We start from the raw sequence: 14,496 nt of genomic DNA, 5'->3' as shown, positions 1-14,496 counted from the left end.
GGTACAATGAGCCATGATCATGCCACTGCACTCTAGCCTGGGCAACAAAGCAAGACCCTGTCTCAGAAAAAAGGGTGAGAGGCAAGCTGGGAGACTGAGGTGTGATAGATAGATGGGAGACTGAGGCATGATAGATAGATAGGTAGATAGATAGATATTGAAAGGGGCAGTTGTGCGTTATTTTCTGCTGGCTAGTATATTAAGAAGTATACTCTGTAATTAAGCAAGAACCAACTCTGGAAGCTCAGTTTTTATAATATGGTCAGTAATTGTTTCAGACAGGATTATGATTTCAGTCTGTAAGAGTTCAATGAAAATATGAAATCAATATCACCATTCTTTTAATAGCTTTAGCCAAATGAAGACAAAAAGATTAGTTATCTGCATTTTTATTTTTTGCAATCTTTTACACTTACTTGATTTGTTTATTTTCTCCTGACTGGAGTATAATACAATTGTTAAGAATTAAATATTGAGACTAACATTCTATTTTCAATTTAAGGTTACAAATAAAAATTACGTCAGATTCCTCTCTGGCTGGCAGCAAGAGAATAAGCCTCATGTCCTTCTGTTTGACCAAACGCCCATTGTGCCACTGTTATACAAGGTACTTTCTGTGCTGGGATAATGGTTTCTTTTTCTTTTCTTTTCTTTTCTTTTTTTTTTTTTTTTTTTTTTTTAGCAGAAAGTAATCTCTGAGTTGGAACTTATAGCCTATTTGTCTTTTTTGTAAGAAACAGTTTCATCCATGAGAAATGTTTGAAGACCAGAAATTTTACATAACCATCATACATTGAGTACTGATTAATGCCAGTTACTGTGTTAGTGCTTTCTATGCACATATCATGTAATCCTCAGAAGAACCCAGTGATGGAGATACTATCCCTGTTTCTTTTTTTTTTTTTTTTTGAGACAGTCTCGCTCTGTCGCCCAGGCTGGAGTGCAGTGGCGCGATCTCCTCGGCTCACTGCAGCCTCCATCTCCCAGGTTCAAGTGATTCTTCTGCCTCAGCCTCCCAAGTAGCTGGGACTACATGTGCGTGCTACCATGCCCAGCTAATGTTTGTATTTTTAGTAGAGACAGGGTTTCACCATGTTGGCCAGGCTGCTCTCGAACTCCTGACCTTGTGACCTGCCCGCCTCAGCCTCCCAAATTGCTGGGATTACAGGCGTGAGCCACTGTGATGGGCTTTTTTTTTTTTTTTCGGAGACCAAGTCTCACTCTGTTGCTCATGCTGGAGTGCAGTGGTGTGATCTAGACTCACTGCAACCTCCGCCTACCGGGTTCAAGCAATTCTTTCACCTCTGCCTCCAGAGTAGCTGGGACTGCAGGCACACACCACCACGCTCGGCTAATTTTTGTGTTTTAGTGGAGATGGGGTTTCACCATGTTGGCCAGGCTGGTCTTGAACTCCTGACCTCAAGTGATCCGCCCACCTTGGCCTCCCAAAGTGCTGGGATTAAAGGCATGAGCCACCACGCCTGGCCACTATCCCTGTTTGCATAGACCAAGATACTGAGGCTTAGAGCGGTCATATAACCCACCTAAGTTCTCACTACAGCATGGTGAGCGCGATTCCCACTGACTTCAGACCTGCCCTCTGAATGATTCCCCCACTACACTCCCAGCCTACCTACACTCCCCAGTACCTCTCATGTCACTGTGACATGAGATGGAGAGGAAGGTGTTATCAGTGGCATGGTCACTGCCATCTTACCTAATTACGGTACAGGTAATCCCCAAACTCATGCCTCCTGACCAGTACAGATTTCAAGAAGATCGTTATTTTGCTTTAGCTATGAAAAAGAAGAGAGTTGTTTGTATTTACTTTGTTGGTACAGTTTTTGCACATGGAACACCATAGAATGGAAGTATACAAGGATACGGAAGACCTAGTGGAGCTGTATAAGCTGGCATGCACCTCTCTGCTCAGTGATGTGAAAAAGCTCTACTTGATTTGTCATTTACATCTTTGCTGTAGTTTTATTTTCCTCCTCTCTATTATGCCCTAACAGTTGACTGCCTTTGCATACAAAGATTATTTATCATTTGGATATGTATATGTGGGTTTGAGAGGGACAGAAGAGATGACAAGGCGGTACAACATCAATATCTACGCCCCTACCCTCTTGGTCTTTAAAGAACATATAAACAAGCCTGCCGATGTTATCCAGGTACGTGAGGGTCACCTTGGTTAAGATTTTCTTCACATTTTATCCCAAGATTTTATGTAAATAAACAGCAAAATTGAACAAAGTGGCTGAAGGAAAGGATCTTCCTTCAGATGCACAAAATTTTTTAATGAATTTTTTTATCTAACTTGGTACCATTTGCTTTAAAATTTTTAATTTAAAACGTTTAAAAATTTTAGCACCTTTAAAGGGCTCCTGTTGGAAAACCAACAATCTTTTTCCAAAATGAATTTAAAAGTTAAATGTAAAACAGTAATAAAAAGGAATAAGAAGAAGCCACAAACTAACTGAGAGAATGTACAGATGAATATTTATCTGATCTTAAGGTAGGAAAGGGTTAAAAAGCATTGGGGAAAAATCTTGGAAAATCTTGATAACTTGACTCTAAATTTTATGTTTTTATGTAAATACTTTAAAGTTAAAAAACTGGGGGAATATTTATAACAAATATTAAAATGTTGATATTTTTAATTTCTAAAGAGCTTTTAATCAAGAAAATCATAAAATTCTGAGAAGACTAATAACCATTTTTAAAAATTAAATCTCACAAGTAATCAGAGAACATTAACTTTTTTTCACCCATCCAACTGTCAAAGATTTTCTAAGTTAAAATAGTACTGTTGAGGATATAGAGAAACAAGTGCTATCTTGCTAGAGGCAGTCCACTCTAATGGCAGCTCAGGTGTCCTGTGAACACAGAAGGGTACCTGAAACCATGGAAACCAGATGGGAAAGTGGACTGTAAAGAAAGAAGAGCAGGTTTAGAAAGATAAGAACTTTGGCTGTGGATATACTGAATTAGAGCTGCCTGTAGGAAATAGAAGGGGAGAAGTCCTTTCTACAGTTGGGTATAGGAATCGAGATCTTAAGAAAAGCATACAGGCTGGGGATAGAAACTGGTGGATCATCAGCAAATGGTTAGGGGTTGAAGTCCTGAGTAGGGTAAGATCTTCCCGGCATAATACTGTAGTATCCCCTGATCCACCCCACTTACCCCTTTTTCAGTTTCTGAGGTTTCAGTTACCCGCAGTCAACCAGGTCCAAAACATAGGTGACTACAGTGCAAGAAGATATTTTGAAGCCGGGCGTGGTGGCTCACGCCTGTAATCCCAGCACTTTGGGAGGCCGAGGCGGGCAGATCACGAGGTCAGGAGATTGAGACCATCCTGGCCAACGTGGTGAAACCCCGTCTCTACTAAAAATACAAAAAATTAGCCAGGCGTGGTGGTGGGCCCCTGTAGTCCCAGCTACTCGGGAGGCTGGGGCAGGAGAATGGCGTGAACCCAGGAGGCGGAGCTTGCAGTGAGCTGAGATCACGCCACCCACTGCACTCCAGCCTGGGCAACAGAGCAAGACTCCGTCTCAAAAAAAAAAAAAAAAAAAAAAGATGTTTTGAGCGAGGGGGACCATATTCACATCACTTTATTACAGTATATTGTTAGAATTGTTTTATTTAAATATTGTTGTTGTTAATCTCTTGCTGTGCCTAATTGATAAACTTTATCATAGGTATGTGTATAGGAAAAAAACATAGTTTGTATAGAGTTCAGTACTATGTGGTTTCAGGCACCTGCTGGGGGTCTTGGAATGTATCCTCTGCAGTTAAGGGATGACTGCTGTATGTAAAGTAAGGCCAAGGAGGCCAAGGACAAAACTCAGAACAGCCACCGGCACACAAGACAAGGGGGTGCCTGATGGAGACGAGAAGGTGCCGCAAGTCAGGAAGAAAACAAATACCAGTGTCCGAATAGAAAAGAGAAGATAATCTCAATCCAGGGTAAATGGATGAGGATTTCCTAAATTGGTCTTTCGGAACAGTTTATAGTTCTGAGAATTATATTTATTTATCCCACTGGGGAAAATTGTAAATCAAATACATTTACAAAATTATTGGTAGAATGGCTGCTTTACCAGCTTGCTCTCTGTGGATATCAAGCGTATGCTTAACAAACTCAGTTTTCACAACAGCAGGTGGCTTAATGATCACTAGTAGCACCAGTGGTTTCCTGTTGCTCTAGGTAATTTGTTGTCATTGCTATATGGTATTTATGGCCATTATAATTTATTGAATCATTCTTCTGTTGGTGGACATTGGGGGCTTTGAGGAATAGTGTTGCAATGAATATCATAACCTAAGTACAGAGTTCTCTAGGACAGCAGTTTTCAGAATGTGGTTAATAGACTCCTGGGGATTCTCAAAGATCCTTCAAGAGGAAGTCTGTGAGATCATATCAAGACATGATTTGCCTTTTTCACTGTGTTGACATTTACACTGATAGTACCAAAGCAGTAGTGGGTGAAGCTGCCAGTGCCAGTGCGTGAATCCAGGCAGGGCACCAGGCCACCTACCATCATTGTGTGCTTCACCCCCAATCACTCACAGCAAAAACAAACCACTAGATTCACTTCATGTATTTTGTTTTCTTTTGTTTTTTGAGACAGAATCTCACTCTGTTGCCCAGGCTGGAGTGCAATGGCATGATCTCGGCTCACTGCAACCTCCGCCTCCCGGGTTCAGGCAATTCTTCTGCCTCAGCCTCCCGAGTTGCTGGGATTACAGGCACCTGCCACCATGCCCGGCTAATTTTTGTATTTTTAGTAGAGATGGGGTTTCACCATGTTGGCCAGGCTGTTCTTGAATTCCTGTCCTCAGGTGATCCGCCCACCTCAGTCTCCCAAAGTGGTGGGATTACAGGCGTGAGCCTCCGTGCCCGGCCTCACCTTATATCTTTGATGAAGCAGTAAGAAGTGTTAATTTTATTAAACCTTAACCCTTGAGTGCATGTCTTTTTGATGGATTTAGTATTCTGTGTGATGAGCTGGGAAGTGTGCATAAAGCTGTCCTGCTGCACAACAGAGTACAAATGTCCTGAGGACAAGTGCTTACCTTGCCACTTTTCTTAATGGAATATCATTTTTACTTGGAAGAATGACAGACAACTATGGTTATTTAGACTCGGGAATTTGGCAGACATTTTCTCTAAAACAGATGAAGTGATGTGGCACTTTAAAATAAACAACTGGTGGTATTTATTGTCAGTGATAAAATTCAGGCTTCCAAGAACATTAGAATTTCGAAAAATTTGTACTGGCCATCATGACAGCTTCTCAGAATTTTCTGATGAGATTGGTTCATCAAAGTGATGTGGTTTTTTTTGTTTTTGCTTTTGTTTTTGTTTTTTAGAGGATCTCACTCTGTCACTCAGGCTGGAGTGCAGTGGCACAGCTTCGGCTCACTGCAGCTCCGACTTCCTGGCCTCAAGTGATCCTTCTGCCTCAGTCTCCCGAGCAGCTGAGACTACAGGCATGCACTACTGGCTAATTTTTTTTAAAAATTTTTTTTGCTGAGGCAGGCATATCATCTGAATTCAGGAGTTCAAGACCAGCCTGGCCAACATGGTGAAACCCCGTCTCTACTAAAAATACAAAAAAGCCGGGTGTGGTGGCATGCACCTGTAATCCCAGCTACCCGGGAGGCTGAGACAGGAGATTCACTTGAACCCAGGAGGCAAAGGTTGCAGTGAGCCAAGATTGTTTCACTGTACTCCAGCCTGGGTGAGAATGAGACTCTGTCTCAAAAAAAAAAAAAATTTTTTTTGTTTGAGAGACAGGGTCTCACTTTGTTGACTAGGATGGTCTTGAACTCCTGGCCTCAAGTGGTCCTCCTGCCTGGGCCTCCCAAAGTGCTGGGATTACAGGTGTGAGCCACTGCACCCAGCCCGTTCTTTTTTTAATAAGTATAATAAAATATGTTGGCCAGGCGTGGTGACTCAAGCCTGTAATCCCAGTACTTTGGGAGGCTGAGGCAGGTGGATCATGAGGTCAGGAGTTCGAGACCAGCCTGCCCAATATGGTGAAACCCTGTTTCTACTAAAAAAAAAAAAATACAAAAATTAGCTGGCATGGTGGCATGCACCTGTAGTCCCAGCTATTCGGGAGGCTGAGGCAGAAGAATCACTTGAACCTGGGAGGCGGGGGTTGCAGTGAGCCAAGATCGCGCCACTGCACTCCAGCCTGGGCGACAGAGTGGGACTTCATTTAAAAAAAAAAAGTTATTGTTTGGAAGATCAGTGGACCGATATTCACATACCCTGCATTCAGATGACCAGTGCAGGGTATTATGAAATAATACATGAGTAAAAGATCCATTATAAGTGCAAGGAACACAGATTTCTTCTTTTTTTTATTTTAATTTTTTTGTTTTTAATTTTTTTTTTTTAATTCTTGTCAACAGGAAGTCATCTTCTCATTTGTATATGAACCTTTTGGATGCCCTCATTATGATATGCCTACCTGTTATGTGTCTTTTTATTATTATTATTATTTTTTTTTTTTTTTTTGGAGACAGAGTCTTGCTCTGTCTCTAAGGCTGGAGTGCAGTGGTGAGATCTCGACTCACTGCAACCTCCGCCTCCTGGGTTCAAGTGATTCTTGTGTCTCAGCCTTCGGAATAGCTGGGACTACAGGCACAAGCCACCACACCTGGCTAATTTTTTTGTATTTTTAATAGAGACAGGGTTTCACCATGTTGGCCAGGCTGGTCTCGAGCGCCTGACCTCAGATGATCCGCCCACCTCCGCCTCCCAAAGTGCTGGGATTACAGGTGTGAGCCACCGTGCCCGGCCTGTCTATTAAGTCTTTTACCCATTTTTTAATTAGATTATCTGCCTTTCTGTAATTGATTTGTAGGGGTTATTTATATGTTCATCTCTTTTTTTCCTGTTTTTTTCTCATAGTCTTTTGTTTATCTCCATGACAAATATCTTCACCCATTCTGTGGCTTGTCTTTTGTTTTGTTTTGTTTTGTTTTGTTTTTTTGAGATGGAGTTTCACTCTTGTTGCCCAGGCTAGAGTGCAGTGGTGTGATCTCAGCTCACTGCAACCTCCGCCTCCCGGGTTCAAGCGATTCTCCTGCCTCAGCCTCCTGAATAGCTGGGATGTAGGCACACTCCACCACGCCCAGCTAATTTTTGTATTTTTGGTAGAGATGGGGTTTCACCATGTTGGCCAGGCTGGTCTCGAACTCCTGACCTCAGATGATCCACCCATCTCGGCCTCCCAAAGTGCTGGGATTACAGACGTGAGTCACCGCACCTGGCTGTTTTTATTATTTTTATGATACCCACATTTTAAAATTATTTATTGACATATAATACACATGCAGAAAGATGCACAAGTCAGAGGTGTGAAGCTCAGTGAATTCTCACACAATGAACACATCCATGTTAGCTTCACTTGATCAAGAAACAAAATATTGTCATCAGCCCAGAAGGCCCCTCCCTCCCCCTACCTACTTACCTCCTTCCCAAAGGTCAGCACTATCCTGTTTTCTAACAGCATAGATTCGTCTTTGCATTTTTGAATTTTATCCAAATGGAATAATGTAGTGTATATATCTTGTATCTGGTTTCTCTCAGCTTATGTTTTTGAGATTCATACATGTCATTATTTGGAGTTTTATCTTCATTCTTGTTGTTGAAAATTGCATGGCCAGGCACAGTGGCTCACACCTGTAATACCAGCACTCTGGGTGGTCGAGACGGGCAGATCATTTGAGCCCAGGAGGTCGAGACCAGCCTGGGCAACATGGCAAAACCTTGTCTCTACAAAAAATACAAAATTAGCTGGGTGTGGTGGTACACACCTGAAGTTCCAGCTACTTGGAGGGCTGAGGCAGGAGAATTGCTTCAGCCCGGGAGGTCAAGGCTGCAGTGAGCTGTGTTCGTGCCACTGCACTACAACCTGAGCAACAGAGCAAGACCCTGTCTCAAGAAAAAAAAAGAAAGAAAATTGCATGATAGGAATAGACTACGGTGTGTTTGTCCAGTCCATTCTATTGTTGACAGAGTTTTTCCAGTTTTTGGTTATTTGAATAATGATGCCATGAATATATTACTGTATTTGATGTCTTTTTGATGAACATAAATTCTTTTAGTATATTCACTCATATCAATATTTTCCTTTGTGATTGGTTCTTCCTTGTTTCTATTTAAGACATACTTCCCCTACATCAAAAATCATGAAGGTATTCTTCTCATAGAGCTTCTAAAAGCTGTATAGCTTTGCCTTTTATATTTAAGTATTTAAAATCATTTGGAATAGTCTTGATATCTGATAGAACAGATCTCCTCACTTTGTTTTTTAGATTTGGGGAAAGGTTTTTTTTCCTTCAAAAGCATTATAGCTGTTGGTCTTTTGTACTTTTTGTATATATTGGTCTTTTGTACTTTTTGTATACATTTTAAATTCTGTCAACTTCCATCAAAACAAACCAACCCAAAAAACTTACTGGTGTCTTATTGGGTTTATACTGATTCTTAAGTCGGTTTGGGGAGAATAGAGATAGTATAAAAGGCAAAGCTATACGGCTTTTAGAAGCTCTGAGAAGAATACCTTCATGATCTTGATATAGGGGAAGTATGTCTTAAAGTGATTCTATCCTTAGAAAATTGGGCCTTCCAACCTTTGAACATGATATATCTGTTTCATTTGTTTAGGTCTTCTGTAATATGTCTTCATAAATTTTATAATTTTCTCTGGAAAGAACATTTTTTTCAACTTATTTCTAGGTGCCTCCTATTTTTTATCCTATTAAAAAGCTTTTTTTTTTGTTTGATAGTTTATGCTGCAGAAAAAATTTTTTTAAAAAAGAATGTAGGCCAGGCGCGGTGGCTCACACCTGTAATCCTCGTACTTTTGGAGGCCGAGGCAGGTGGATTGCCTGAGACCAGGAGTTCAAGATCAGCCTGGGCAACGTGGTGAAACCCCGTCTCTACTAAAATACAAAAAAAAAAAAAAAAAATAGCCAGGTGTGGCAGCATGCTCCTGTAGTCCCAGCTACTCTGAAGGCTGAGACAGGAGAACTGCTTGAACTCAGGAGGCGGAGGTTGCAGTGAGCCAAGATTGTGCCACTGCACTCCAGCCTGGCTACAGAGCAAGACTCCATCTCAAAAAAAAAAAAAAAAAAAAGAGGCCGGGTGCGGTGGCTCACGCCTGTAATCCCAGCATTTTGGGAGGCTGAGGCAGGTGGATCACCAGGTCAGGAGTTCGAGACCAGCCTGGCCAACATGGTGAAACCCTGTCTCTACTAAAAATACAAAAATTACCTGGGCGCGGTGGTAGATGCCTGTAATCCTAGCTCCTTGGAAGGCTGAGGCGGAGAATTGCTTGAACCCAGGAGGCAGAGGTTGCAGTGAACCAAGATCACACCACTGCACTCCAGCCTGGGCGACAGAGTGAGACTCCGTCTCAAAAAAAAAAAAAAAAAAAAGGTAAGGCCAGGTGTGGTGGCTCATGCCTGTAATCCTAGCACTTTGGGAGGCCAAGTCGGGTGGATCAGGAGTTTGAGGTCAGGAGTTCGAGACCAGCCTGACCAACATGGAGAAACCCCGTCTCTATTAAAAATACAAAATTAGCCGGGCGTGGTGTTGCATGCCTATAATCCCAGCTACTCAGGAGGCTGAGGCAGGAGAATCACTTGAACCCGGGAGGCGGAGGTTGTGATGAGCCACGATCGTGCCATTGCACTTCAGCCTGGGCAACAAGAGCGAAACTCCATCTCAAAAAAAAAAAAAAGAATGTAAAGGGAGCCGGGTGCAGTGGCTCACCCTAGCACTTTTGGAGGCTGAGGTGGGAGGACCACTTGAGCTCAGGAGTTCAAGACCAGCCTGGGCAACACAGTGAGACTTTATCTTTTTTTTTTTTTTTTTTAAATTTTGGAAAAAAGAATGAAGACAGTATCTTTTTATTGTTTTTTCTGTTTGCTGGTATAAGTAATACAGTTGTTGGTTGTTTTGTTTTGTTTTGTTTTGTTTTAAGACGGAGTCTTGCTCTGTCGCCCAGGCTGGAGTGCAATGGCCTGATCTCGGCTCACTGCAGCCTCCACCTCCCGGGTTCAAGTAATTCTCCTGCCTCTCAGCCTCCTGAGTAGCTGGGATTACAGGCATGCACCACAATGCCCCGCTAATTTTTGTATTTTTTAGTCGAGGAGGGGTTTCGCCATGTTGGCCAGGCTGGTCTCAGGTGATCTGCCCGCCTCGGCCTCCCACTGTGCTGGGATTATAGGCGTGAGCCACCGCGCCCAGCCTTGATTTTGAAACAAAAACTTTGTATCATCCAGCAACCTTGCTAAACTCTTCTATTAACTTAAATAATTTATCTGTACCATCTTTTAGATCAGCTAACTATATAATCATATCTGAGATTAATGACAATTTTACTTCTTTTTTTTTTTTCCAGCCCTCATTTTATTTCTTTTTCTGACATTACTCCTGACAGCTGACATGATGTGGAATAGAAGTGTAGTAATCGGGGGCTGTCCTTGTTCTTGATTTCAAAGAGAGGGAAGGCTTTCAGCATTTCCCCAATAAGTGTGTTTGCAGAAGGCTTTTAAAATGTGGATACCCTTTATCAGGTTAAAGAAGGTCCTTCTACTCCTTGTTGACTAAAAGTTCTAACCACAGTTGGTATGATTTTTATCAAATACTTTTTCTACATCCATTAGATTATTCTGATTTTTCTTCTTTAATCTATATTGTGCTAACTCATATTAATTCATTCTCTAATGTTAAACCTAACTTGCATTCATGAAATAAATCCAACAAGATTATGATTTCTATTATGCTTTCAATATATTGCTGGATTCCATTTGCTAACATTTTGCTTAGGACTTTGACATTCATGTTCAGAAATGAGATTGACTTCTAACTTTTCCTTATCGTGATACCTATGTGTTGCTTTTTCTCTTCTCAGGAAGACTTTATGTGAGATTGTCTTCCTTGAAAGTTTGATTGAAAGCATCTGTAATGCCATCTGGGCCTTGAGCTTGGGTTTCTGGGTTTCACTTTAAGGAAAGATTTTTGACTACTGATTATTTAGGTTTTCTGTTTTAACTTCTGCATTGTAGGTAGTGATTCCTTCTTGTCATCTTTGAGAATGATTATTTTATGCCTTCTCTTTTGTTTTCATGGTTGGTTTTACCAGAGGCTTGTCGATTGTATTAGCTTTTTCAAAGAACCAGTTTTGTCTTTGTTAATTCTTCTTCTTATATTAATATATTCATTTCTTGTTTCATTAATTTCTATTTTTATCTGTATTATTTCCTTTCTACTTTTATATTTTTGCTGTTTTTGACTTGACAGAGATGTTTATTTCATTAACTTCTTTTCTATTATGTTAATTGTAAAATTCCCCTTCAAGTACTACTTTATATGTATCTCAGAGTTCTTATGAATAGTATTTTTCATCAGTCATTAAAGTTCAAAATATTTTCTAATATCTGATAGGCGTTCTTGTTTTGGTTTTTTTTTTTTTTCTTTTTTAGTCAGTTTTGCTCTGTCACCCAGGCTGGAGTGTAGTGATGTCATCATGGCTCACTGCAGCCTTGGCCTCCTATGCTCAAGTGATCCTCACCCTTCAACCTCCCAAGTAGCTGGGACTACAGGCACATGCCACCATGCCCAGCTAACAACTTTTTTTTTCCTTTTTTTTCTTTTAGGAGACAGGGTTTCACTCCCGTTGCCCAGGCTGGTATGCTCTCCCAGCCTCAAGCAGTCCTCCTGCCTCAGCCTCCTGAGTAGCTGGGACTAAGGCCATGCCTGGCTAATTTTTGTACTTTTAGTAGAGACAGGGTTTCACTATGTTGCACAGGCTGGTCTTGAACTCCTGACCTCAAGTGATCCACCTGCCTTGACTTCCCAAAGTGCTGGGATTACAGGCATGAGCCACCATACCCAGCCCTTTTTTTTTTTTTTTTTTTTTTTTTTTTCCTTGAGACAGGGTCTCAGTCTGTCACACAGGCTAGAGTCCAGTGGTGTGATCCTAGCTCACTGCAGTCTCTTAAGTCTTGGGCTCAAGCAGTCCTCCCACCTCCACCTCCCAGGTAGCTGGGATTGCAGGCATGCACCACCATCATGCCTGGCTAATTTTTTTTTATTTTTAGTAGAGACAAGATCTCATTATGTTGCCCAGGCTGGTCTTGATCTTCTAAGCTCAAGCAATCCTCCTGCTTCGGCCTCCCAAAGTTCGGGGATTATAGGAGTGAGCCACTGTGCCTGGCCTTTTGTTTGTTTGTTTTTAATTTTTTGTAGAGATGGGATCTCTCCATGTTGCACAGGCTGGTCTCTAACTCTTGGGTTCAAGGGATCCTCTTGCCTTGGCCTCCCAAAGCATTTGGGTTAGAGGAATGAGCCTCCATACCTGGCCGTGTTTCTTAATTTCCAAACATAAAGGGAAATGTTTACATTTCTGGTTTGCATTTTATATGGAATTCTAGGTTAATTACCTTGTGGTCAGAATACCTGCTGTCAATGATTTCAATCCTTTGAAATGTGTGAAAGTTAGCAATAAAATGGTCACACGGTTTTGTAACCTGCCTTTTATACTTTGCAACATTGTTGCTTTGGGATTTATTTTTAATTGCCCAGTTCGCTACAAATCCTGAATGGAAATAATTTTGCCTAAAATTCAAAATGATTGACTTTTTGTTTTGGGTTTTTGTTTTGTTTTGTGTTTGGTTTGGTTTTGTTTTTGAGATGGAGTCTCACTCTGTCGCCCAGGCCAAAGTGCAGTGGCGTGATCTCGGCTCACTGCAACCTCCATCTCCCAGGTTCAACTGATTCTCTTGCCTCAGCCTTCCAAGTAGCTGGGACTACAGACACACGTCACCATGCCTGGCTAATTTCTGTATTTTTAGTAGAGACGGGGTTTCACTATGTTGGCCAGGCTGGTCTCAAACTCCTGACCTCGTGATCTACCCACCTCAGCCTCCCAAAGTTCTAGGATTTCAGATGTGAGCCACCACGTCTGGCCATGACTGACTTTTTTAATTTGTCAGCATAAAACAGTGAATAAAAATTCTCCAGTGGAAAGTGTACTTGATTTTCCCTTTGACCCGAAATAGCTGCATCATTGCTTTCAGCCCTGCATTGCTGAAATAGATCACCACATGTTTATTCGCTCAAACAGGTCTGTCTTGTTTGGTTATATTACTTTAGCCAAGGTCAGCTACGTTTTTATTAAGCTGGTAAGTAAAGAAAGCCCATCTATTTGCATTGAGAACACTGCATAAAATCTAGCTGATTCTTGGTTTTTCTCTAGGCTCGAGGTATGAAGAAGCAAATCATTGACGACTTCATCACCCAAAACAAATATCTATTGGCAGCCAGGCTCACCAGCCAGAAGTTGTTCCATGAACTCTGCCCTGTGAAACGGTCGCATCGACAGAGGAAGTAAGGACTTAAGGCTTTGCCTCTGCTTGTTATTACAATAGAAGGATCATGATTCATTTTACTATATGGTGACTAGACATCTGCCCTGTAACATTGAGAACTTATTCTTCATTTAACAAATACTGGGCCGGGCATGGTGGCTCATGCCTGTAATCCCAGCACTTTGGGAGGCCGAGGAGGGCGGATCATCTGAGGTCCGGAGTTCGAGACCAGCCTGACCAACATGGAGAAACCCCATCTCTACTAAAAATACAAAATTAGCCGGGCATGGTGGCTTATGCCTGTAATCCCAGCTACTAGGGAGGCTGAGGCAAGAGAATCACTTGAACCTGGGAGGCAGAGGTTGCGGTGAGCCGAGATCATGCCATTGCACTCCAGCCTGGGCAACAAGAGAAACTCTGTCTCAAAAAAAAAAAAAAAAAAAAAACACTGATTAGTGACTGTGATGGTAATCATACTAATATGATGTATTAGTCCAGGGCACTTTAGCACCAAATTGTCAGATGTGCCAGCCTGTCCTAGTGGTCAGAGAAGATTTCCCTAAGATGTAACATTTCAGCTGAGACCTGAAGGATGAGCACAGTTTAGCCAGGCGTCTGGGAGAGACTGGGTCACTTTACAGAAGCACAGAATATGGAAGAGTGACTGTCCCTACTAAAGCATTCCACACAGGGTGAGTCTTTGGAGGTCTTGGGAAGGAGCAAGGATAACGATTAAACAGTAGGGAAGTATAGAGTATTGAGGAAATGGATTGGTGGGAATCGGGAAGGCTAAGTTACATGTATTCAATAAAGTATGAAGAGTTATTATACAAAGTATCTAAAAAGTCTAGAAATTCAGGGAATGTATTCATTACACCTTCTCAGGTGAATGAATCAGTAGCTTTAAATTTAGGGCTGTTTCATCTGTAAAAGGTATCTGGATATGGAAGGAAAACATATCAATCATGTAACTTGAAAATATAAAACATAATTTCCCTGTGTGTCTAGGCTTTTCAGATTCCTTTATAGTCTTAAGAGCGAAGAAAAAAATGACTTAAATATAAAAAAAGAATATCCTGGACTGTAAGGATTGTT

The 14,496-nt window shown here is 41.5% G+C and overlaps 1 protein-coding gene across 4 annotated transcripts in view; it reads left to right on the top strand.

Moving 5' to 3' along the window:
• Positions 1–14,496, top strand: part of DNAJC16 (DnaJ heat shock protein family (Hsp40) member C16) — a 45,007-nt gene that overhangs the window by 19,512 nt on the left and 10,999 nt on the right. For all 4 annotated transcript variants that reach the window (XR_001718142.4, XM_009448837.5, XM_063785723.1 and 1 more), the window contains 3 exons: positions 503–607; positions 2,016–2,174; positions 13,290–13,420. Coding sequence is in view for 3 of the 4 variants with exons in the window: in XM_009448837.5 (XP_009447112.3) it covers positions 503–607; positions 2,016–2,174; positions 13,290–13,420 (395 nt within the window). In the remaining variant the exon portion in view is untranslated. The remainder of the gene's footprint in view (positions 1–502; positions 608–2,015; positions 2,175–13,289; positions 13,421–14,496) is intronic.

Source organism: Pan troglodytes, chromosome 1, assembly GCF_028858775.2.
Source record: "Pan troglodytes isolate AG18354 chromosome 1, NHGRI_mPanTro3-v2.0_pri, whole genome shotgun sequence".
Taxonomy (NCBI): domain Eukaryota; kingdom Metazoa; phylum Chordata; class Mammalia; order Primates; family Hominidae; genus Pan; species Pan troglodytes.
Note: the sequence above shows the minus strand (reverse complement) of the source record. Positions and strands in the feature narration are given on the sequence as shown.